The following is a 23,737-nucleotide window of genomic DNA, read 5'->3' as shown; positions in this document are numbered from 1 at the left end:
GATTACCGCAAAATATAATTGATAAAAATGTAAAAGAAAATGGATTAATTATTAAATTATTCTTGTACTTCACCATTGTCCATTTTCTTTATCATTCATATCATTATTATTAAGTATCATGTACACAATAAAATTTTCAGTTAATTTGAATTTAGCGCTGATAATTTTTTCTACGCTTCAATTGCGCCTGCGTAAAAACTTGACTGTACATTTCTTAATGAAACTATTGTTGGGAATATTTTTGTAATCTGTGACGTTTCAACATGGTGTCTCAGATCAGCTGGGTGTTGTGCAGTGTTGTGTAGATGCATGAGTGTATGCTTGCAATGCTCGTCTTCATAAAATTTTCTAAGGCCATCGTCTATTGCCGTGTACACGTAAGTGCTTTGTTACTAAGGATAAATATCATAATAATATGTGATGTGATGTGATTGTGATATTATTTAGCATTGTTGTTGTTTTTTTTTAAATTTAAATAAAATAAACGTGCAATCATGCTATCATGTTCTATAAGATAGCTCATTGAAATTTTATTAATTTTTGAAAATATATTTTTTTAATAGAAGATAAAACATCTTATTTATTAATACGTATTTTAACATAAGGAATAATAAGTTTCAATTTGAATTTCGACTATGACGCGTTAAATAGAACGATAACCATACGAGAAAATACGGCCGAGTAAAAAATCAAATCAAGCTGTACGTTTAAATTTTAATTAAAAGCTTTTGATATGTTGTGAGATTCTGAATAGTAACTTATCATGTTATGATAATATTACAATTTAAAATTTTTAAATTTGTTCTAAAGTTTTTAAGTTGTGTGCAAGTGATACCGTTGTAGCCATTTTCATGCTTACTCGAGTTTCGTAATCACTATCAACTCCATATTTGAATTCAACAAGTAACTTATTCTCGTGCATTTTATAATATTTTTTAATAATATCGATAATTTAACAATACTGAATCACAGAAAACAAATATTTACTTTCTTTATTTTGTATTTATTGTAACACATGTTTCTTATTAATCTAAAAAATTTGATTTTTTTTTAAATCTGTTAAATATTTTCTACGCCTCGTTATGAAATATCAATCATTTTAAAAGTTTAAACATGTAATAATAATTATTGATTTACAACAATGTTATAAAAAACCATGACAATAGTTTATACGTTATAGTATAAATACATTTATCCCAGTGATGATACAATAAAAATTTCAGAACTATTTTCTGTTTATTACTGCTTTAAATAAAATAATTATAATAATTACATCAATATTGCCTATTATTATCACAAAAATTTACTTATTGTTGTGTTTTCTTATTAGTTTATAATCTTGTTCGATTTAAATTAATTAGCGTTTCCTTGTAGTTGTGAATGCTCCAAATTGTTACCCACCATTTTGTCGCCTCATTAAAAGGATAAACAAATGGCGCAATTGGTCCGCCGGGTTTGAGATTATTATTCGAATAAACTTGCAACGTCAACAAAAAAAAAAAAAAAAAAAAAAAAAAAAACATTAATTTGCCAATTTTTTGTATACTTTTTTTGTTACGTTATTATAGTTCTTCATGAAGAGTATTTACAAAAAAAAGTATGTTACTATCGGTTACCATAAAATTGATAAAACAATCAGTTTTATAACTTTAAGAAAGTTAGTATAGTCGAGAATGTTGTTAAGCACTGTCGAACCAGTTTGTCGTTGCTTGGCAACAACATCATACTCATTTATGGCCGCCAAAGTGAACACTATCAATAACTATGACGCTTTTCTTTAATCCGTGGTTTCAATATTTATATATTAATTACATTATGTGATTGTTATTGAAAAAAAATCCTAAAAAATATTACAAATCTTTGGTATAATAACAATTAATTTTAAAAATAAGATGAATAACAATTAATTTTTAAATATTTATTATTGTTTTAGGAATCAGTTTAAAATTAGTTTTGAAAGTTTTTGAACTTTGTTAGTTTTTATGAAAGGGCTTACAATTTTTCTTGTGTAAATTTTATTTTTTAAAAGGAGCAAATTAAATTTCACTTAAAATCATTGAAGATACAAAATTAAAATTGCTATATACGCTGTTGCCATAGCAACGGGGGCATACTAACTTAGTTATACTTTTCGTAGAGAAAAACCGAAAAAAAGAAAAAGATAAGTCAAATAGAGAAGAATATTAGTGGTCCTTGCAGCTCCACAACGTGTTTTACTGTGGCTATTTCTGACGACACGTCTACGACGTTGTCGACGGTTTCTTTTTCTCACGGGCACATCATGTTTTATATTTAGATAGGAACATAACTGAAATTAGATGCCTGTATCAAGAATGAAGAGATAAACGCTAGCCGATGAAATTCGAGGTGGCAACTTCCTTTTTCCTATCCTGCCCAAATATTTAAATTATTCTATTTACTTTTGTGTATCACATGTAATCACATCTCATTTATTCATCCATAAATAATTATTTGTAAATTAATTTTGTTATTTAATAATTATAAATTTTTTTTAATGATTTTAGTGATCGGCAAACTTATTGTTTACAAGGATTAAAAAAATAATAAACTCCGTAAAAAAATGGCACCGGACAGACCCGATGCATCGGGCTTAGAGGCTACGTGTGGTTTAACCGTTGCACGAGTCTTTAATATTGGTGATTCAGTAGTGACACTCAAAAAAGCAGATAATACTAGTGCATTCGCTGACAAAAACAATATCGCTACAGTTGACGTAGCTTCATCAGATGTTATCAGCAATCCTACAGTTGTCAAAAATTTTAACGATTTTGGAAACCCATTGATAACTAAACTAAATCAGTCTGACGATGATCTTACATCACTAACGTGGCTTCATCAACAGAATCTTCTTAAAGGTCTTGAAATTTCAAGCCCTACCAAAAATATCAAAGATGAAAATATTTTTATTAATAACAACAATAATAATGATAATAAGAATAATAATAATAATAATAATAATAATAATAATAATAATAATAATACGAATAATATTAATAATAATAATGTATGCGAAGATAGTACAGAACTTTTAGAAAATACCAATTCCATTTCAAGTCTTGACGATAATTATTTTCCAGGTAAAAAAAAAAGTTTGCAATAATTATTAGAATTATAAATTATAGAAATTAAAATAATTAAAATTTCAGAAAATAATGATAAAACAAGTTTACCTGGAGCAGGGAAGCTATGCCTGAGTTATCAAAACTCTTATCAGACTCACGAAAAATCCGAGCCATTCTATCAGGATACAGGGAAAAACTCTTACAATGGCATGCAACAAAGTAATCAAGTGAAGATATCATTGAACAACAATAATTTGCCTGTTTCGAATCGTAACAAGCATCCTACTCATATTCCTTATGATCCTCATTTGCATAGAAATAGTAAACCACCGTATTCTTTTTCTTGCCTTATATTTATGGCTATTGAAGACAGTCCGATGAAGGCATTACCAGTTAAAGAAGTTTACGCTTGGATACTTGATCATTTTCCCTATTTTAGAAATGCACCAACTGGTTGGAAAAACTCGGTCAGGCATAATCTCAGTTTGAACAAGTGTTTTCGGAAAGTTGAAAAAGCACCAGTATGTAAACTATATTTATTACTTTTCTATTTAATCAGCTTTTAAATATTTATTTATTAGTAAAATCTACAGAATCTAGGAAAGGGTTCACTGTGGATGGTAGATGACCAATATCGTCCAAATTTAATTCAAGCATTATCACGAGCACCTTTTCCTCCGCCAACTGGACAAAATCTCTCTTCGCCAGACAAAAATATGAAAAAAAATACTAGTACACGACTTCCTGATCCTGTATTGTTTCCTTACTTATCTAAGAGGCTTGCATCAAGTAATATAATTGACAGTTCAGAACTTGAATTTGACAGTGACGTTGATGCTGCTGCAGCTGCTATGCTTTCTTTTAAACACGGACCTATTATTCTTAATCACAATAAAGGTAGTACTATAGTAATATCGATTGAGAATGAATTATCAGTCTTTTTTTGATTGAAAATATTTAAATATACTTTTTATTTTTTCAGAGCGGAAACGAAAATCAAATATTGAGCCAGAAAAATTGATACCTATAATTACGCGGAGCTCTAGTGAAGATCATACATACAGCTGTATAACCTCTTTAAAATCTGACAGGTAAAATTTTGTTACATTATTAAATTAAATTGAATTTTATATAAAATTAAATAAATTTGATACTCATTCTAATTTTATCAATAAATTATATATTGATATAAAAAATGATTTAAAAATAGGCATATGAAGATTTTAGCAAACCTTTCACAACTATTATTTTCATACAAAAAACAATCAACATAATAAATGCTGACGGGAAACTTTTCTACTTTTCTTCCTTAGTGTGCAATATATTACTTTCCGTTTTTATAAGTTATTAAAAAGGAGTTTGTTTTTTGTGAATATTTCCTATTTAATAACATATCATAATTAGTAAAATTACCATAAACACAAACTATGTACAATACAATTCATTTACAGACAGTAAAAATATAAATTTATTTACAGTAAAGCGTCGAACAGCTCAATTTCAGATAATACAGGACTTGATGTCAATGATGTGGATGAACAACGTAAAATAGCTGAAGGAGCTGATGCTCTACTCAATCTTGCTGGAGCCCCTTTCATTAATAATAGTGCTCAGGAGATACCTATAAACACCGTCAGTACATCTGTAATTAATCATACCATAAAGTTGCCATTGATACAGGTATCTTCGTCTAAATCAAAGCGGCGCATCACCTCGAGCGATTACTCTAGTCTACCTGACAAACGACGTAAGCGCTGGCGCGAGTGGGGTGGAAGCAACAGGTACCCTAAACAAGTTCGGGGTTAGTGATAAGTGTTTGTTCATACTTTTTTTCTTCCGTGTAAAAAATGATTGTTTCTTAACGCGGGACGAAAGTTAACAATTAGCTGTACGTCAACTCCATACAGTGGCCAAAGTTATATTTTCAAGAAAAAAATTCTAAGAGATAGTTGATGAATAGTGAAGGAATTAATGGAAATTCATTTTGTTTTCTGTTACAATTCAATAGAGATTTATAATATTTATTATTATTAGTGCAAGTAAATCTCTATTTGACATGGTAAGTGTTTTAGAAAAAAAAAGCACTGAAATACGAGCAATAATAGGAAAAATTATATAATAATAATTAAGAAGAGAAATACATAAAAATATAAAGTAGAATCATTCACGAATCAAAGATAATTTTAAGTTATTCATTCAATCGAAAAAGAAATGAATATTGAAAATTAGGAAAAAGAAAACTTTTAAAAAATATGAAAAAATTATGCATATTGTTAGAAAATTTAACAATTAACAGATTATATATAATTATACAAATAAACATTAGAGTTCTTCATTATAGGGCAATTTTTTTTTTTTTTTTTTTTTTTTTTTTTTTAAGTTCTCGTTCGGCAAACGTAACTTTCATAGCTCAAGAGCTATTGACGTTAAAAAATAATTTCTAAATAACATTTTTATAAAACTAATTTATTAAGCAAAAGTATAAATTTAAAATCAATTACCAAAAAATGGTGACTCTTAAGTATACATTCGGTAAAAATCCGATGTTTAATTTTTAATTTTTTAATTTTACAAAGTGATAAAAATATTTACTTCAACTACTCAATGAAATAGTGAGTAATTATACTACAAATCAAAACGAATATAGTGAGATATTCGTTGCGTAAATAGTAAAGTTTGTTTTATGTATAGAATTTATTACCTTATTAACATTTGAAAAAAAAAAAATATTGTTCTGAAATGAAGTATCCTAATATATATATATATATATATATATGGATAAAAAAATTAATATATTTGAATTATGAAGATAACGATATAAAAACTAGTGGAACATTAATATAAGAAAAAGTAATTAGATAAAAATTGTATTTTGCTGTACATACCACTGATATACGTTCGGATAACATTCTAATTAGAAAATAAAAAATATAAATTATTTAAAATTTAGAAGAAAAATAACAAAAGTAGAGGTTATCATCAACAATACCAAAATAGAATTACGAATCATTGAAGAAAAAAAATTATTATAGTTCATCTTTTTTTACATTAATGATTTTATATACATTTGGGGAATAATTGAAACTAGACTATATACTTTATGAAATCGATCTTCATTTTCGTAAAGTTTGCTTTTATTTTGTTTTCAGTCCTTTCATTATTTTGATGCGTTCACAATAACGATCATTAAAGAATCTTAATCACATTTTTAACATATGTTAATTTTATCACAATACTAAGACCGAGAATTTCTATGCAACAAGTTGTAGACGTTCTTTTGACGGCAATACAATTCAAGACTAATAATTATTCATTTTTTAAGTTTTATTGTTCCGAAAAATATTATATGAAGATTCTAATTTTATGATTTTTAAAATTTTGTTTGTTATAGTGCATCTGTATATCTTAAACACACTTTTTTTTTTTTTTTTTTTTTTTTCAATCTGCCAGAATAGTTATTACACACCTTGGGCAGTAAATAACAAAGCCTCAGATTACATGTGATCTGAGACATTTCTTACTTTACTGCCTTAGGTACAGTCGTCGTCATTGATTTGTAACGGTTGGCAATGATTCGGGTAGAATAAAAAATTCTCAATTTGGATATTTCTCACTAAAAATTTCAATTAATAATATGTTCAGAAAATAAAAAAAATATATGAAACTATGAAGAAAATTCACATAAAATAATTAATTGTAAGCTCAGACAAACATAATTATAGAAATTTATCCAAATAAAAATTACTATGCATAAACATAATTAAAGATGAAAAACTCCTACATGGTAAATCACCAGAGAAATAATTTGAATATTAAAAACTATACAAATAAAATATTTCAAATAAATTTGATGTTTCAATTAAAAGAAAATAAATAAAATATTAGTCTCCTTATAATTACAGTCTTAAAAACAAGCAATATCAAATAACTATAGCTCAATATAAAGACATTTACTAAATTATTAGATCATATTATCATACAAAATTAAAATTGAAAAGGTCTAAAATTAGAAAATAGTCCATTGAAACAATTTAAATTAAAAAAAAAAATGGAATTATAAAAAGAAGATGCAAAGGAAATTAAAAAATATTGACAAACCTAAATTCAGACAATTTGATTAAAAAACATCAAGGTTATTTATTTAACATATACACAAATGAACAACTCTGAATATAGAAAAGCTTTACAAATGAACATCTCTAATTATGGACAAGAAAATTCGGAAATCTCTCAATTTGGACATCTCTCATTGAAGAATACAAAAAAAAAAATACAATATTTTCCGAATTAAAAAATTAAAAAACAATAGTTTTAAAAAACACGCTTTAATATAAAACCAAACTAAAAAGTAGAAATCAATTTTTTGGATAATTCAAAATGTAGTCAAAGTGATCAATAAAAAAAAAATCGTTTTTATATAAATAAGTGTGGAGATCAGATAAAAACAATTGTTCAAGGGTTATAAACTCTGCACCAAGACATTTTCTTCGGAGAACTCTGCTAAAAAATTAATTTTTATTCATCATAGATAATGTACGATTTTTTAATTTTTAGGTAGATTTTTGAGGGGGGTGGTGCCGATTGAGTATTAGCACCGGCACGTGCTAGAGTCGCGGCTAATTGCGCGGTTGTAATTTCCATTGCGCCGATACGCGATGATCCGTTTTGATGATGCACTGAATTTGATGATTGAGACAAGTCGCCCGCCATCTCGTCGTCGCTCAAATTGTTTAGGTCGTAGGAGTACGCGGTTAATGCAGCGTTCATCGCTGATGACTAGAGTCAGAAATAAAGGTATCTATGATAAAATTCATAAAGACCAGTTCAATAGATAAATTTCTAAAAAATTTGGTTTCATATTAAAGCGTGTTTTTTAAAACTATTACTTATTTTTTAATTCGGAAAATATTGTATTTTTTTTTTTTGTTTTCTTCAATGAGAGATTTCCGAATTTTCTTGTCCATAATTAGAGATGTTCATTTGTAAAGCTTTTCTATATTCAGAGTTGTTCATTTGTGTATATGTCAAATAACCTTGATGTCTTTTAATCAAATTGTCTGAATTTAGGTTTGTCAGTATTTTTTAATTTTCTTTGTATCTTCTTTTTATAATTCCATTTTTTTTTAATTTAAATTGTTTCAATGAACTATTTTCTAATTTTAGGCCTTTTCAATTTTAATTTTGTATAATAATATGATCTAATAATTTAGTAAATTTCTTTATATTGAGCTATAGTTATTTGATATTGTTTATTTTTAAGACTGTAATCATAAGGAGACTAATATTTTATTTGGATAAATTTCTATAATTATGTTTGTCTGAGCTTACAATTATTTATTTTATGTGAATTTTCTTCATAGTTTCGTATATTTTTTTTATTTTCTGAACATATTATTAATTGAAATTTTTAGTGAGAGATGTCCAAATTGAGAATTTTTTATTCTACCCGAACCATTGCCAACCGTTACAAATCAATGACGACGACTGTATGTAATATACTAATTGTTTTAACTAAATGAAATAAAGATAGAATTTTTTAGATCATAGTGTTTTCAAGGTCGATAAATAATAGACATAATATAATTAAGATATCCGATAATGATCAAGTTATTTTAATAATTTCTGTTATCATTTATTTATTTTTTTTCGTTTGTTAAAACAAATATATATAAAATAGCTGCTTCTTATTATTATATATACTGTACAAAAAAACAGAGTAAGAAATGAAAAGTGAAGAAAAAATATATTTTTACAGGGCTTTACTCGTGTGATATGATAAAAGCTCTTCCTAACGAGTTCGCTGATGTACAGTTTACTTAATATAAAGAGAAAATTAAAAAGAAATATAGACTAAAAACTATTATTTAGGTGTCATAGATTTTATAAATATTGAAAATCATGTTAGCTACATACATATAAATGTATATTGATATATTATGTCACAGATTTAAGACGTTTATGTAAATGTTTTTATTAGGTTTTTTTCATAATTAAATATTAATGCATAATTTTTATTCTACAGAATATTAAGAGCTCTATCTCATCACAATTTTAAAATATATTATTTTATGTAGAAAATATTAATATGACTTGAACAATTTGATAAATTTAGTAATAATTTTAATTTTTACAATTTAAATTTTATTTGTTAAAAACAAAAGTCGGTAGAAATAGATCTTTCATGTAATTTATAACTGCGATATTAATATTTGTAAAGAAATATTATGATTGTTATTTAAGTTTATTTTATTTGAATTATGATAGTATCTAATCAAACTATACTTAAACTTTTATGATTTCATCATTCAAGCGAAAAAAATCTTTTTTTTTTTTCATTAATTTCAAAATTGTTATTTCGATTAATTATTTTCTATGCAAATATCAATTTTTCAGTCATTTACTATTAACAACAAAAGATAAAGAAACGAAATAAGAAAAATTTTTAATAATCAAGTAAATTTTATGTATGACACTATTTTATTGAATCAGATAATTTATGATTAATAATATTTTATTTGTTTTAATAAACTGAATTAAAGTATCATGAACGAATCATTAAAATTCAGTTTCAAATTTTTTTATATTTATCGCGTTGTTCATATTGTTGTTATTGTTGTTGTTTATAATTATAATTATGTATTATGTTTTTTTATGAGACTCATTAATGAAAAATAAAAAGTACGCAACAATGAAATTGATCAAGTAATAAATTCAATCATCAGTCAATGAGACAAATTATAGCAACAACCATAGTATATATAGAAATAAATTACATAATATTTCTGGATTCAACACTACTTTTCATTTTCTACGAGTGAAGGTCGGATCTTCCATGCAGTTTATTCTAAACTAATTAAATAAGAAAGCTTAATCATACAATTGTTATTATCTATGATAAGTTGTTTAACGTTAAATTAGATAGTAGTTTAAAACTAATAGTTGAATTGAAGGAAAATATTTAATATAAAGAATTAAATAAAGTTAGTCATGTAAAGAATAATATTGAAAAATAAAATAAATCACATGATTAGTAAGCAATACACCAGTAACACCTGATATCGAATGAAATACTCTGGTCGGCTGAGTTATTTTATGAATCGAAATGTGAACGTCATTATCAGAGAACAATAACACGTAATAATAATAAATATTTTAGAAAAAGGAATACGAATATAATTGAGAGCATAAAAGTGTATATATATATATATATATATATATATATATATATATATATATATATATATATATATATATACCTAGCAACGGACAATCAAAATGCCACATCGTGTTTCATTTGTTTCAGTTGCGTTATATTGTGCCAAACGATATGCAAGTATAAATTTGAAAAAAAAAGCCATCAACCATTTTTAGTAAATTTTTCATTTTTTAAACTGTTAAAGTTGTTTAATTAAATTAATATCGTTAGAGATAAAGTTTTAGTAGGTATATTTGGACTTTTGAAAATTTTAAATTTTATTTTATAGAAAAAATAAAAAATTAAAAAAAATTCCCCACATCGTCAATTTTATGCTAAAAATTTTTTAATATTAAAAAAACACTATAAATGTACATACTATAACAATTAAAAAACTTTATAATTTGAATGAGTTTAACATATATGTAAAAAAATAAAATCAGTTTATCATATTATTGATTTATACCGTAATATAAATTATTGTTTTATTCTATACGTTAAGCAAATATAAATATATACATATGGTAAAGGGGAGGTAAATCGAATATTCGGACAAAAAAAAAAATTATTTACGAACAATTTAAAACGTCCAAAAAATTATAAATACTTTTTTAATCATTTTTTACCCTCTGAAAGTGTCAAAGATAATATTCCTTCATTATTTAATGTTGTAATCAGAATATCTATTAAATTTTATGAAAAGTCTTTGATTTTTTTTTTTCAATTATAAACAAAAAAGAAATAATTTTAAATAGTGAAGATCAACAAAGTGTATTTTATAAAGCAACTTCGAATAGCCTCCCTTTTTCTCTGTAGAAATGAATTATAAATATGTATGTATACATATATCTATATTAATGTTTATATTTATAATTATATTCATATATGTTTTGTTGGCGTATTACATAAACACTATTGTCTAATTAAGTTAAAGAAAAGAAACTGTAAAATATTTGTTAAGTTTTTGGCCTTATTCATTTAGCTTGTAATTTAAAAAAACGTTAAACTATAAAGTATAACCAATGTTTATTCATTTTTTATATTTATTATATGCAATTCCTTAATTTTAAAGTTTAATTTGTTCATCACCAATGTTCTTATCTTGTTTATAATTTTTAGAAAAAATTGACGTGATGATGTACACATCTTCCGAAAATTTTCACAGCCAGATTCGACTATATTATAGGAATATTGAATTTTTATCGATTTATAATAAATGTTGTTGATAGTTTTTGTGTTAGTTAGTACAGTCAATTCGGGTATTACCGCTTAAAGTATGATCGAAATTTTACTCCTTAAATTTATATACTTATATTTTTAAGTATTATTGAATTTTAAAATGTTTATAAATTACGTGTATGGAGACAAAAGTTTTTCAAGTTATATTTAAAATTATATTTTTTGACTTGAGATTTTTAGAAATTTTTTTGCCAGTTTTTTTTTTCTTTGGTATTTCACTTAATTCGAATATTTATAAATCAATTAAGTTACTTCAACATTGTCAGTTGGTTTTTCCAAAAAAAAAAAAAAAAAAAAAAAAAAAAAAAACTAAAGAATCTAGTAATTTCATTAAAATGTTTGTAAATTAATAATTTTTATTCAAAAGTTCAAGTCACATAGTTTTAGTTTTAATTTTCACAAATGAATGTTTAATATTATGAGAGATAAATAATTTTAATTATTATTAAAAACGTAAAGTAAGTACAAATAATCTGTAAATGCCAACCAGTACGTTCTGACAAAAAAATGTTCTAAAAATTAACATAAATTATTGAAGTCCAACTAGGACCACATGATATTTTTATGTGTGGGTGTAAGCGTGAAACTAGGTGGCGTTGCATTTAAAATATTAAAGAACACCATAAAAGTAAAACACCCGCGAGAAAATAAATGCAGCACACCACTCAGAGAGACTTTGAGTCAGACTAGTCAGACTCAGAAATTTAACTTAGTCTTCAGCGGCGTGCCTTAGAAACCTGTCGGTCTGCATTCCAACGATGTGTTGGACGCCAAGACGCCAAGAAGCATCGTCGCGAAATACAAGTGAGTAGAGTGTGCCTCGTTCGGCAACACCGCGTTGACCGTAAGCCACGGAATTCGAGTATAAAAAAAAAATAATAAAATAAAAGTTGAATCAGAAAACTCGAAGAAAGAGGTGGAACTAAGAAAATGGAGTAAGTTAGTGATATTATTTATAATTTTCTGTGACTTTTTGTGAAAAATTTCAACTATACAATACCTTAAGATAAACAGAGACAGCATTTACAAGACAATCACAAATGGGTAAATAACAAATCCATTATTTATCTATTGCTTCTTTTCATTATGATTTATAATATGAGTTTTTTTATTTACTTTATTTTATACATCAAAAGGTAAATGTACAAAGCAATTTTAAAACACTAAGACAACAGCTCTTAATCATTAGCTCCTGAAAGGACTCGAAGAAAAACAATTTTATAGATGAATATGTTGTATGAATCTCATAGTAAACCTTATATTTAAAAAAATTTTTTGTATTCTCAGTAGCTAGTTCTAAAAATTTCTATCTGTTTTAATAACTAATCTTTGTAATATTTTAGAAAGAATTGACGTTTTAAAAATCTTGACGATTTTATTGGTTGACAAATTTATGTGATACGATTCTATTATACTTAAGTGGCGGAAAAATATATTAATGAAGAAACTTCCTTGAACCTCGTGGGAATCGAGAAGATGTAGATAAAAGAACAACGGGAGCTCATCGATTGTTACGGTCGATGATGACAAAAAGAGAGAGAAAAAGTTTTGCTTTATATTGAGTATCCAGTAACACACATGGCATAACTCAAGTGTACTTCCTTAGATTTAAAAGCTGACAATATATTTTACTTTCGAATTTTTTTTTTAAATCTAACATGACTGAAAATACGAAATTGTAGTCATTACTTTTTTTAACGTATTATAACAATTCTAATTCATATAAAATTGTTATCTTTGTATTTTCGCTCAATGATAAAGATTCCACATAAAAAAGATAAATAAGGTAAATACAACCATTCTGAAACGTGTTCAAGTTAAGGCAAAAAATCGTTCATAAGTTTATTTGAATTATTTCATTGAAACAAGAAAAAAAAACAAGTCTTATATAGTTGATTGTTATGAAGTCATAGTTTTAATTGCAAAATATCATTATATTAACGAAAAATTAAAGATCTAAAATTTGTTAATAATGAAAAAGAATTCATTTTGTAATATGTAACTTGTTAATCGTACGATCCGTCTTAAATTGAATTACTTCTCAACGAAAATTTATCATCCTAACAAAATCTGCGTTTAATGTAAAAATTATCAGCTTCATTAATTAATCAATTTGTTAAAAGCAATAACTTAAATTAAGTGTTGAAAACATGATTATTTTTTATGTTATTTTAATTTTTTTGTGTTTCTAAACGAAATCACAGTTAATTTGTTATTTTTTTTTTACCGATTTTTTACCATATTTATTTATAGTTTTTATTAAAAATCAGTCAATTTTTGTATGTAATACTGCAAGATTCTGAAATTTAAATTTCAAAAAATTAAGCTTAAATCAAAACAAAAATGAAAGAATATTTTTTTAATTTGTAAGGAAGACAGGAAACAATCCAATAAGTTGCCTTTTATATACTATGCATATTAAGAAAATATTTTCATCCGATAACTCGTTCCTTCAATTAATTGCCTAGTATCTATATTGACAAGTTTATGTACTTCATTTAATTTTTTTATTTAATTTAATCCAATAAGACACTAAGTATAAACCCGTTAGATTAATTTGACATATAAAAAGAAAAAGTATAACCGTGAGTGATTGAAGAATGAAATTTCAAAAAAGTTCTAAGAATGAAACAACCTACACTCAATGATATTGCCCAATTAGTAAACATTTTTCTTGCAGTCAGTCTCTTTCTTTCATCATCATTCTTAGTCTTTTTATTTGGCTTTCTCTCGATACGAGATTATGCACCATCTCAGTAATCAACATGAGCGACCATGTGGGTGTAAAACCGTTCATGTGGAAAGCGTTACTATATTCTTAACCAAATAAGGAAATAAGATTCTAATTGTATATATTTGATCCCTTAAATCGATTTTATTGAGGAAATTAAAAAATGTAAATTGTTGTAATAGAAAAAAAATGTTTACAATAATTTCTTTTTTTAAGAAGTGTTTGCTAAATTGCAAACAACTTATTCGATTACGCATGACTATGTTCGGAGCGTAAGTGTTCTATATATACCCACGTGAGCTCAAAGCAAAAGTAAATAAAGAAGGGTATTAAATAAGAAAGAATAACAAAATAGGTAGTTTCTAAACTTAAATTTCCTTGATGGCACGTTGACACATATTCACGTAATATAAAACAATTGAACTTTATTAACATTTTTGTATATGACAAATTCAATTTTTTTTTTTTTATTTTAGAACGTATCAAGATGGGACAATTAACATTCGAAGTTATTGGTATTTTCACAATATTTCTACTATCCTTGGATTTCAATGTATCCGGTAAATAATTAAAATTCAAAATATTGATAAAAAAAAAATAATTTTTTAATTCATTTATTTTCATGTAGCTTATCGACAAGAATCTGGAATGTGGTTTACTTGGCACCCTCAGCCTTTAGAAGCTCCTCTCTATGACGAAGTAGACTTTGAATGCAGTTTAAACTTAGAAGCTGATAAATTTGCTTGGCGTCATCGTGCGCTGAATTCCAAACATTGGGGTCCTCTTATACCAATGCCTAATAGCGGAGGTAAAACTTCAAAATTTGTCGTAAACTTTGATAATGAATCTAAAGCTGGAGATTACAGATGTATTGCATTTTACGGTAAGCATAACAAATTCTAATTAATAAATTTGTTAATTTACGATGGAAAAATGGATAATTAGTGATTTTATTTTAGGCACAAGTGGTCTTGCATCTGAACCAGGTAGATTAAAACTTGCAAAGATTGATAAATTTACTGACAAGGATGATATTGAAATACGGGTTCCAGTTGGAAACACTGTTCCAATAACATGTCCGGTACCATTTTCGTCACCGGAAGCAATTGTTCAGTTTTATAAAAATAAAATTTTATTAAAAAATGTGAATCTTATTGGTGATAAAACTATGATTATTGAAAATGCTCAGCTTTCAGATTCCGGAAATTATGATTGTACTGCTGAAAATTATATTGTTACGGAAAACTACCGAAGCAATTATCAAACAAAATTACAAGTTTACACAGAAAAAAAGAATATTAATCCGTTCTTTATTAAACAGCCACAAACAGAATATAAAGTATTAAAAAACAGTAATGTAACCTTAGAATGTTTTGGTGCGGGTTATCCTGTACCAAAATTATCATGGTCAAGACTCGCAGGATCTTTACCTCAGTCTTTTCAATACAAACCTTCAGGATTAAGTATTACAAATGTACAGCCTTCAGATAGAGGAGAGTATCATTGCGTTTGGGCAAATGATAATTATAATATAAAAACTTCGATAATTTTAGAAGTTGTTGAACCTCCAAGAGTTGTTAAAGGACCTAAAACGTCAACATTTTCTGAAGGTGGATATCTCGAGTTATTTTGCAATGTAACTGGTGTACCTGAACCGACAATTGAGTGGTTAATTAATGGCGAAACACTTGAATCAAGTTCCACAATAGAAATTAGAGGTCCCAAACTAATTATAGATCCAGTAGAAAAAAGACACGCAGGAATTATTCAATGCGTAGCTAGTAATGAGTATGGTTCTCATTCAGGATACAATTTTTCAAAAGTAAATCCTAAACAGCACATGAGTGGTAGTAACATGAATTCACATCAAGGATCACACGGAGCTTCGGGTAATGTTCATAAACACAATAAAGGTGGTAGTAGAAGAAAAAACAAAGAAAATCATCGTAAAGGAACTGAACTAGTTCCGCCAAACCCACCAGAAGTCACACGTCTCTCAGATGTTTCCGTAATGGTTCGGTGGACTGTACCTGAAGAAACCGGTCTTCCTATTCAATTCTTCAAGGTTCAATATCGAGAACTTGGACCGAAAGCAAATAGCAAGCAATCCAAGTGGAGCACTGCTAATATGGAAATTCCAAATCATATTAGATCATTTGAAGTGACAGACTTAGTACCAGAACGTACCTATCGATTTAGAATTGCTGCTGTATATTCTAATAATGATAATCAACCTAGTGAGAATTCGGAACGATTTTATTTAAATCGTATGTCAGGTTTCGAAACACATAAAATGCCCATTCCATTATTAACAAATACAGAAGCACTTGGACCAGACCGTGTACTTCTAATTTGGCAGAATCCTGAAAAAATAGTTGATATCGATGGCTTTTATGTTTATCATCGCGCTTCAACATCAGCTGGAGACTATATTAAAACTACTGTTGAAGGAAAAAATTCAACTAATATTACGATTTCTCATTTACAACCAGACACAAATTATGAATTTAAAATACAAAGTTTTTCTGTTGACGCTGCTTCCGAATTTTCAAAAATAATTCGTCAAAAAACATTAAAAGCAGCTCCGGAACAACCTCCAATACAACAAATTTTACCCGATGGCGGACCACAAAGTACTAGAAACAGGCATAATGGTACTTTGTATGCAATTATCGGCGGTACATTAGGAGGAGTTATTCTTTTGGGTGCCTTGAGTGCAATTGTAGTAATTTACAAAAAAAGTCGAATCAAACAAAATCGTGAATCTTCACAAAATGAAGGTAAAATTTAATATTTTACTTTATATTTATGACTGGTTTATAAATTTACTTATTATATTATTCTCACAGGCAAATCTATAGCGAATGGTTTAGTTATGAACGGTAGTGTGACAGATTCTAAGATAAACATCACATCGAATCCTCTTGCTGTTCTTGACACCTCGGATAGTACAATTCAACCGAAGGTTCGTAATTTAATCTCAGTGATACTGAGATCTTGCGAAGACGGGAGTCAAGGATCACGACAATTACACTGATTATATTACCAACTATTATTAAGTTTATTTTAAATTCAACAAAAAAAAGAAAAAAAAATTTTTAAATTACATTTACAAATCAAGATCCTTTACTCGACGTCTAACTTTAAATGCCTATAGCACAAGCTTATCTAAGCATTCTTTCAAACGTTTTAACTTTTCTTTCTTAATATTCTTTCTCTTTTCTGTTATTACGTTTATTTAATTTCATTTTCAAGAGTAAAAAGTAAATAAATAAACACAACACACGATACATTACTATGCCTACACGCCTCCTCTGCTAGATCTGAAAAACGAAGCGAACGAACAACACACATATTTCTGAATAGAACGGACAACAACTGTCAATGGAAATGACATCATTTACAAATGGCCAGGTCAACAACATTATCAATGGAAACGATGGTTCCCTTACAAGTTCTGCTGGATTCAACGGATCCAAAGCCGATATCACACAATCATCGATGGATTGATCATACTCTATTAGCATTCAACTAGACTTGATTTCAGTAAAATATATTGCGGTATTTTGCAAACTTTTTATTTAAGTTTTATTAAGTCAGTAATTATTATTATTTAATACAAGTAATCTGTGTTAATTGAGAACGGCAGCTTCTTGAAAAAGTTAGGGTGTATTTAAATTTATATATAAACATGAAATGTTCTTCAAATTGTATATAATGAAAATGACTTATTTTTTATTATAAAAGCGACTTTATACAATCGCTCAATATTACAATTGGAACAAAACTACACGATAGTACATGACACTAATATAAGTTATGTTTAGCTTTAGTTTTGAGTACAGTATTGAGATTAGTTTTGTATATGATTGGAAAAAACAGTCACTAACAGTAAATTTAGTGCCTTGTTAGAAGTACCTCTTAAATTCGTATAAAAATAAGTAAAAAAGTTTTAAGTGATAATTTGGTTGTGCCAAGACGACAATCGATTTATAATTGCCATTATATTATTATAACTATTAATATTAATTATTATTACTAATGACATTGGCGTATACTGTATTTTAGAAAAATCGATGAAAATTTTGTAAATATCTATGCAACAAAAAATTTATTTTTTAATCATTTTTTTAAATTTATAGGCGACTCGTTCAAAATATTTATTTTAATCAATTTATGTAATTGACAATATTTGAACTTTTAAATTCTAGTAGAAAATTTAAAAGGAAGTACGAATAGATGTGTAATAATGAATCTAAACCATTTAATATTTGGTAAAAAAAAGTGCATTAAAGTTTTCTGATGCGAATAAAGTTGTATATAAATTTTAATTTCATACTGAAAATTCATTATATATACAGTATCTGTGCCTTTTGCATCTTGCCTATAAGTAGAGTTATCCTTTACATATATATAGTTATTTATATGAATTATGTACTTAAATTTTTTTAATAAAAAGTTTTTATAAAATGAATGCGGTGAAAAAATATTTTTATTGAAAAATTAACTAATCAACACCTTTTTTTATTAGACCACAATAATTTTAATCACAATATGATACAGTCAAGTCTCGCTATGAATCCTATTTGTTTACTTTTTTTTTTTTTTTAATCAGACTCGCGTTAATATGAGAGAGACACTAATAGGACTCATAACGAGACTCAACTGTAAAATGAATTTTGAAAATTAACGAATATTTGTCAAAAAAAAACGTGTAAATTTTTATTCTACGATAAAAAATTCGATATATATAAAAAAAAAAAAAAGTTTTATATTATTCAAGTAATCGTAAATTATTAACAATTTGTTAAAATATTTAACAATGTTAAAATTTTTTTTTCAGAAGCGAGTGAATCCATAAAAGAATCAAGTCTTGATAAAGTAATTTCAGTTTGTTTAAAGTTTTTCATAGACATTCATAAGAGCTGTTGATGGTTAAGTTTAAACGTGTTTTATTCACGTATAAGATAAAATTTTGAAAAAAAGCACTTCGGTCCTCGATAGATAATTAAATTATCTATCGAAGAGCAAAACGCTTATTTTTTTAAAATTTTCATTTATTTATGCATAAAATGCGTTTCACGATTTCATTTGTTGTACAAGTGTGACAGAGATAATTTCGTTTATCCAATAGAGGACAAAAGAGAAAAAAATTTTAACCATTCTAACAAAAAGAACACAATTATGACGTAATAATAATTCTATAATTCTATCGTAACTAGTATGGAGACTGTCAGAGACTATACACTATGGACGTGGCTAGTCTCACGTACCCGTGCACTATAGTCAATAGTAAGTAGCTAAAATTCAACAAGATATCAAGATTGCACTATAGAAACGAAAACACCCGAATAGTATTATTTTGCCGACCCTACTGTACATAATTGTAAACTCAGTTGGCTGATAAACCCAGCTGACAATTGGTCTAGTTAATTAATTAAATTTATAATTTATTTATATTTCTAAAAAGTTACGAGCTAATTACTACCGTCAATTATCATTATTGAAAACGTTTAATCTCAAATTTTAAAGATTAGATTATATTTTTACAGAGTGCATTTGAACTATGATAGTTTAACATTGTATAATGTTAATGTGTATCCAAGTGTAAATGTTATTTGCGTAATTAATAAAGTTATTGTTCTTACTTATGTCAGTATTATAAGTATATTTTTCAGTAATTTTTATGAAATTTTTCTCAAGTATTTGATGAGAGGTTATTTAGGTAGATATGCAATGTCATACATCTATCATGACCAAAGAATAAATTGTCATTCTGAATTGTAAATACTAATTCATTAAATGTATTGATTTATAATAATTTATTTTTAATTATTTATATGATAAAATCATTGATTTAGACATAAAATTATAAAGTTTTTTTTTATTTCAGATAAGATAGTGAACTTCCGATGGAGCGTGTTTTGAAAGCTGTTCCAGTGGATTTGAGAGTTAAAATGGAGGCATTGGTGCATGATTTGACATTAGCACTAGAAGAAAGTAGTAATTCATCAAATATTAGACGGCGGTGGGGTTTGAGAAGACGAGCTCGATCTACGGGAAATATTCGTAAGTGTAAGAGTATTTAAATTTAATACTTAATTATAAGATATTGAAAATTGTATACAAAAATTTAGGTTCAATTTAATCGAATCTATCTAAGTATTTAATTTTTAATGAAAAATATCAAATTTTACTACACTAATAAATGAGGTAGCTTAATTTGTTTGTAATTTTGTTAATAACGTTGTAATATATAACATAATTTGAGATATTAATAGAGTAAAAAGAATTAGTTAATCAGAATATAGATGATCACTAAAGTAATAATACTAAAATGGAATAATTTTAATTTTTCAGCATCATTGAATACTAATAAACACTCAGATGATAGCTCATCTTCTGCTTACGGCGTACGTATTCCGAAAGCTTCATCAGTATCAAAATATCAATCCGATAGTGATGATACTAATAAAACTAAGAGATTTGCTCGATTTTCAAATTTAAACAACATAAGTAATATTGAAAGTGATTCGGTCAATGAAAACTTTGTACCAAAAATCAACACAAAACGGAAAAGAAAATTTAAACGGATGGCAATAGATTCCGACTCAAACCCATCGACGTCACAAACAGCTATCACATTCTTAGCGCATTCTGTTGGTAAAAAGAAACGTGTTATTCGGAGCAGTTGTGAAAATAGATATAGTACAATTTGGTGCGGAAAACGAAAAAGATCATGTCGTGACAAATCATTCGATTGCGAAATGATTTCACCAAAACCACGTAATCAAAAATCTAAAAATCGTGCTAAAAGCCAAAGTGAAGACGCAATGGATTGTTCAAGAATTTCAAGTTCAAGTATTTCATCGAGTGATTCAGAAGCTGGAATTATTACTAATGATGAGGATAGAGAAGGTGATGATGAACAATCAGATTGGTTTGGTGAATCTAACTTGTGGGATGATGATTGTACAAATGATGACAAAATACCAACTAATCCAGCTTTCCAATCAATGCTACAAAGAAATTTCGAACATCTAACTGATGAAGCTAAAAGGAATTATCGTCAAAGAATTCAATGGATTCGAGATGGTTTGAGTGGACGGGAAATTCGCGCTGGACGCCGTCACGTTGACAACAAGCCTGGCTATTCCATTATAACTTCTGCCAATGAAAAAGTATCGAGATTTCTTCAAGACCCTTCTCAAAGTGAACTTAAATTGCACCCGATGCATCAGCCTGAACGAGAAAAATTACGAAGACTAGCTAATCTTTACAGTCTCAATTTAAAAGGTGACTTGAATTGTCCAGTTTTGTATAAAACTCTACATACAACTCAAGCTATTTGTGTTGATCAAGTTTCTTTCAAAAGATTTTCTGATTACAAAAGACTGAGAAGAACCCCACCACATTCACCAAACTTTGACTTAAAAAATTCAAATGATGACATTCAGGAATCGTCAACTAATGATCCAACTGCTCCAATTTTGCCGTTGCGAAATCCAATGCAGATTCTTCCAGAACCAACAAATTCATTGGGGCCATATGACTCATAATTAAAACTATTAGATATTTTATTCATGGATAAAATGTAAATTGTTTTTTAACTAATTCACATTCATAATTCATTTTAATTTATTTATTTAAAAAAAAATTTTATCACATTGTTAAGTACAATTGCCAGCAATCAACAAATTACTTGACATCAAAATTTACACTAATGACATCATTTTTAACGGTCTTTGAGTCAAATTTTTTAATTAAATTTTTTAACATCTGAGTTTTAATTAAACAAAAAACTATCTAATCTCTGTTCACAATTTTATGTTAGTTATTGAAAAAAAGCATGTAGTTTGAAATAATAATTCTAAAAATGGAATCACTAGTTGAATAAATTAAATGAATATAATCTATTCAATAAAAAATTATATAATGATCATAGAACTGAGTGTTTGTTTTTAAATTTATTGAATTTCTAAGCTGTCTTACTGATTTTAATAGGTCTTTTTTTAACAAGGATAGATTTTACATTAACGATTATATCAAGAATTAAACAGTTTTTTAGTATTTATTACTGTCTTTTAAATGCGAATTAAGATTTGTCTTATAACAAAGCTTATAGAATAAAATATTTTTATACTCATGTACAAGTTTTCCAGTTAAGTTAGTAAATTACATATGATAAATCCTTTAATAATATTTATTCAATGAACCTCATTATACATGAACAATATTTAATAAATAACATTCACCCCAACTTCTTCATATTTGCTGCTAGATTTTCATTCATAACCATTTGGTACTCTTGGAACCGTTGAGACACACGTTGATTCATTTTTAAATATTTTTCCATACAATTTACAGCACATTTTTCTTCTTTACTTTTGAGATCTCTCGAAGTAAAATCCGATATACAATCAATGAAGCAGACCTCTGATAATTTGTTGTACGATGTAAGAAAATCTCTAAACTTGAAAGTAAAAAAAAAAAATTATTTGTAAAACGAATCACAAATGTAGAATAAAAAATCGTTTATTTCTAATACTTACAGATTTAATTGCTTCAACTTCAGCTTCGACGGAGGCTCCAGCCATTGCCATTGTTACTATTTAAATTTGTAAATAAGTATACTTTGATATCGCAATAACAGTTAGTATCAATTTCAGAATGATTGTGGGTTATGTATTGAATGTTTTCGAATAGGTTGAAATAGGTTATGTTATAACTTGTAAATATAAGTTGTAAGAGGTACCTCTACCCTCCATAATGTAGATAGTGCACGGTGGCATGAATGAATTATATGGGTAAATCAGAAATAAACGAAGTAAATGTGCGATGTAAATACGGCTTTGTGTTTGTCACAAACTTTGTAACATTACTTTATAAGTAAAACATAAAACTTAATGTCATTATTAAAACTTATAGCCATTCTTATATTTTAAACATTATTATTTTTTACAAACATAATTTTCTTTCGTTTATTTACAAAATTATTTTGGGCTTTGTGTCATAATATATATATTTGTATAGTATACAAATAACTCAATTTTAATTATTATAAAAAACAAAAGTTTTGTACAATTCCCACAACAGTACACAAGTATCAATGCGAAAGTTCGCGCATAGTCTATGTATTTTCTGAAATTTTTTTCAAATTACTTTTTGAATATTTAATTTATTTGATTTCAAAATTTATTTAAATAGGAATTAGAAAAATTCAGTTTCAGCAAATACATTAATTTAGTGCGGCCAAGCCTTAAATAACAGAAAAATAATTAAGATGTAATCTCATTATGAATGAAAATCTTAAAAAAATTAACAACTTAATTTCAACCATTTTTCATCATTTTTTTTTATCTTTGTATTAAGAATATTATCTACCTTAAAAATACTTTAAACATCTTTCCTAATTTTTTTTTTTGTTTTATTCCTTTCTTTTTTTGTTTTATTTCTTCTTTTCTTTTGTTACATACAAATGTAGATTTA

General features: G+C 26.8%; 4 protein-coding genes across 19 annotated transcripts; 3 read left to right on the top strand and 1 right to left on the bottom strand.

Moving 5' to 3' along the window:
• The first annotated feature begins 237 nt into the window (after window positions 1-237).
• LOC123262640 (putative uncharacterized protein DDB_G0288537) lies at window positions 238-5,247 on the top strand. 2 transcript variants are annotated; one of them, XM_044724926.1, is made up of 6 exons: window positions 238-377; window positions 2,526-3,098; window positions 3,168-3,604; window positions 3,677-3,980; window positions 4,066-4,174; window positions 4,562-5,247. In XM_044724926.1, exons 2-6 carry the CDS (start codon window positions 2,582-2,584, stop codon window positions 4,887-4,889), a joined length of 1,695 nt encoding a protein of 564 aa, XP_044580861.1. In that variant the 5' UTR covers window positions 238-377; window positions 2,526-2,581; the 3' UTR covers window positions 4,890-5,247. The 2 variants fall into 2 exon arrangements, with proteins under 2 accessions (XP_044580861.1, XP_044580862.1); XM_044724927.1 differs by lacking the exon at window positions 238-377 and adding an exon at window positions 548-701.
• Window positions 5,248-12,060: 6,813 nt separating this feature from the next.
• On the top strand, window positions 12,061-18,722 carry LOC123262591 (interference hedgehog-like). Of its 5 annotated transcripts, none has more exons than XM_044724827.1 (6): window positions 12,061-12,321; window positions 14,725-14,808; window positions 14,877-15,131; window positions 15,208-17,028; window positions 17,098-17,213; window positions 17,504-17,573. In XM_044724827.1, the coding sequence occupies exons 1-6, from the start codon at window positions 12,276-12,278 to the stop codon at window positions 17,513-17,515; spliced, it is 2,334 nt and encodes a 777-aa protein (XP_044580762.1). In that variant the 5' UTR covers window positions 12,061-12,275; the 3' UTR covers window positions 17,516-17,573. The 5 variants fall into 5 exon arrangements, with proteins under 5 accessions (XP_044580762.1, XP_044580758.1, XP_044580763.1 ...); XM_044724823.1 differs by lacking the exon at window positions 17,504-17,573 and adding an exon at window positions 17,615-18,722 and having other exon boundaries at window positions 12,062-12,321; XM_044724828.1 differs by having other exon boundaries at window positions 12,066-12,321; window positions 17,570-17,757.
• A 354-nt stretch (window positions 18,723-19,076) lies between these two features.
• LOC123262592 (G patch domain-containing protein 2-like) lies at window positions 19,077-21,957 on the top strand. 11 transcript variants are annotated; one of them, XM_044724839.1, is made up of 3 exons: window positions 19,077-19,093; window positions 20,142-20,323; window positions 20,609-21,957. In XM_044724839.1, the coding sequence occupies exons 2-3, from the start codon at window positions 20,161-20,163 to the stop codon at window positions 21,805-21,807; spliced, it is 1,362 nt and encodes a 453-aa protein (XP_044580774.1). In that variant the 5' UTR covers window positions 19,077-19,093; window positions 20,142-20,160; the 3' UTR covers window positions 21,808-21,957. The 11 variants fall into 11 exon arrangements, with proteins under 11 accessions (XP_044580774.1, XP_044580773.1, XP_044580770.1 ...); XM_044724838.1 differs by lacking the exon at window positions 19,077-19,093 and adding an exon at window positions 19,113-19,129; XM_044724835.1 differs by lacking the exon at window positions 19,077-19,093 and adding an exon at window positions 19,523-19,540.
• Window positions 21,958-22,437: 480 nt separating this feature from the next.
• LOC123262593 (mitochondrial import inner membrane translocase subunit Tim9-like) lies at window positions 22,438-23,160 on the bottom strand. The gene is made up of 2 exons (XM_044724841.1): window positions 22,801-23,160; window positions 22,438-22,721 (listed from the first exon to the last, which is right to left on the bottom strand). The coding sequence occupies exons 1-2, from the start codon at window positions 22,849-22,851 to the stop codon at window positions 22,500-22,502; spliced, it is 273 nt and encodes a 90-aa protein (XP_044580776.1). The 5' UTR covers window positions 22,852-23,160; the 3' UTR covers window positions 22,438-22,499.
• Window positions 23,161-23,737: the final 577 nt, after the last annotated feature.

This window comes from Cotesia glomerata, linkage group LG4, assembly GCF_020080835.1.
Source record: "Cotesia glomerata isolate CgM1 linkage group LG4, MPM_Cglom_v2.3, whole genome shotgun sequence".
NCBI lineage: Eukaryota > Metazoa > Arthropoda > Insecta > Hymenoptera > Braconidae > Cotesia > Cotesia glomerata.
Note: the sequence above shows the minus strand (reverse complement) of the source record. Positions and strands in the feature narration are given on the sequence as shown.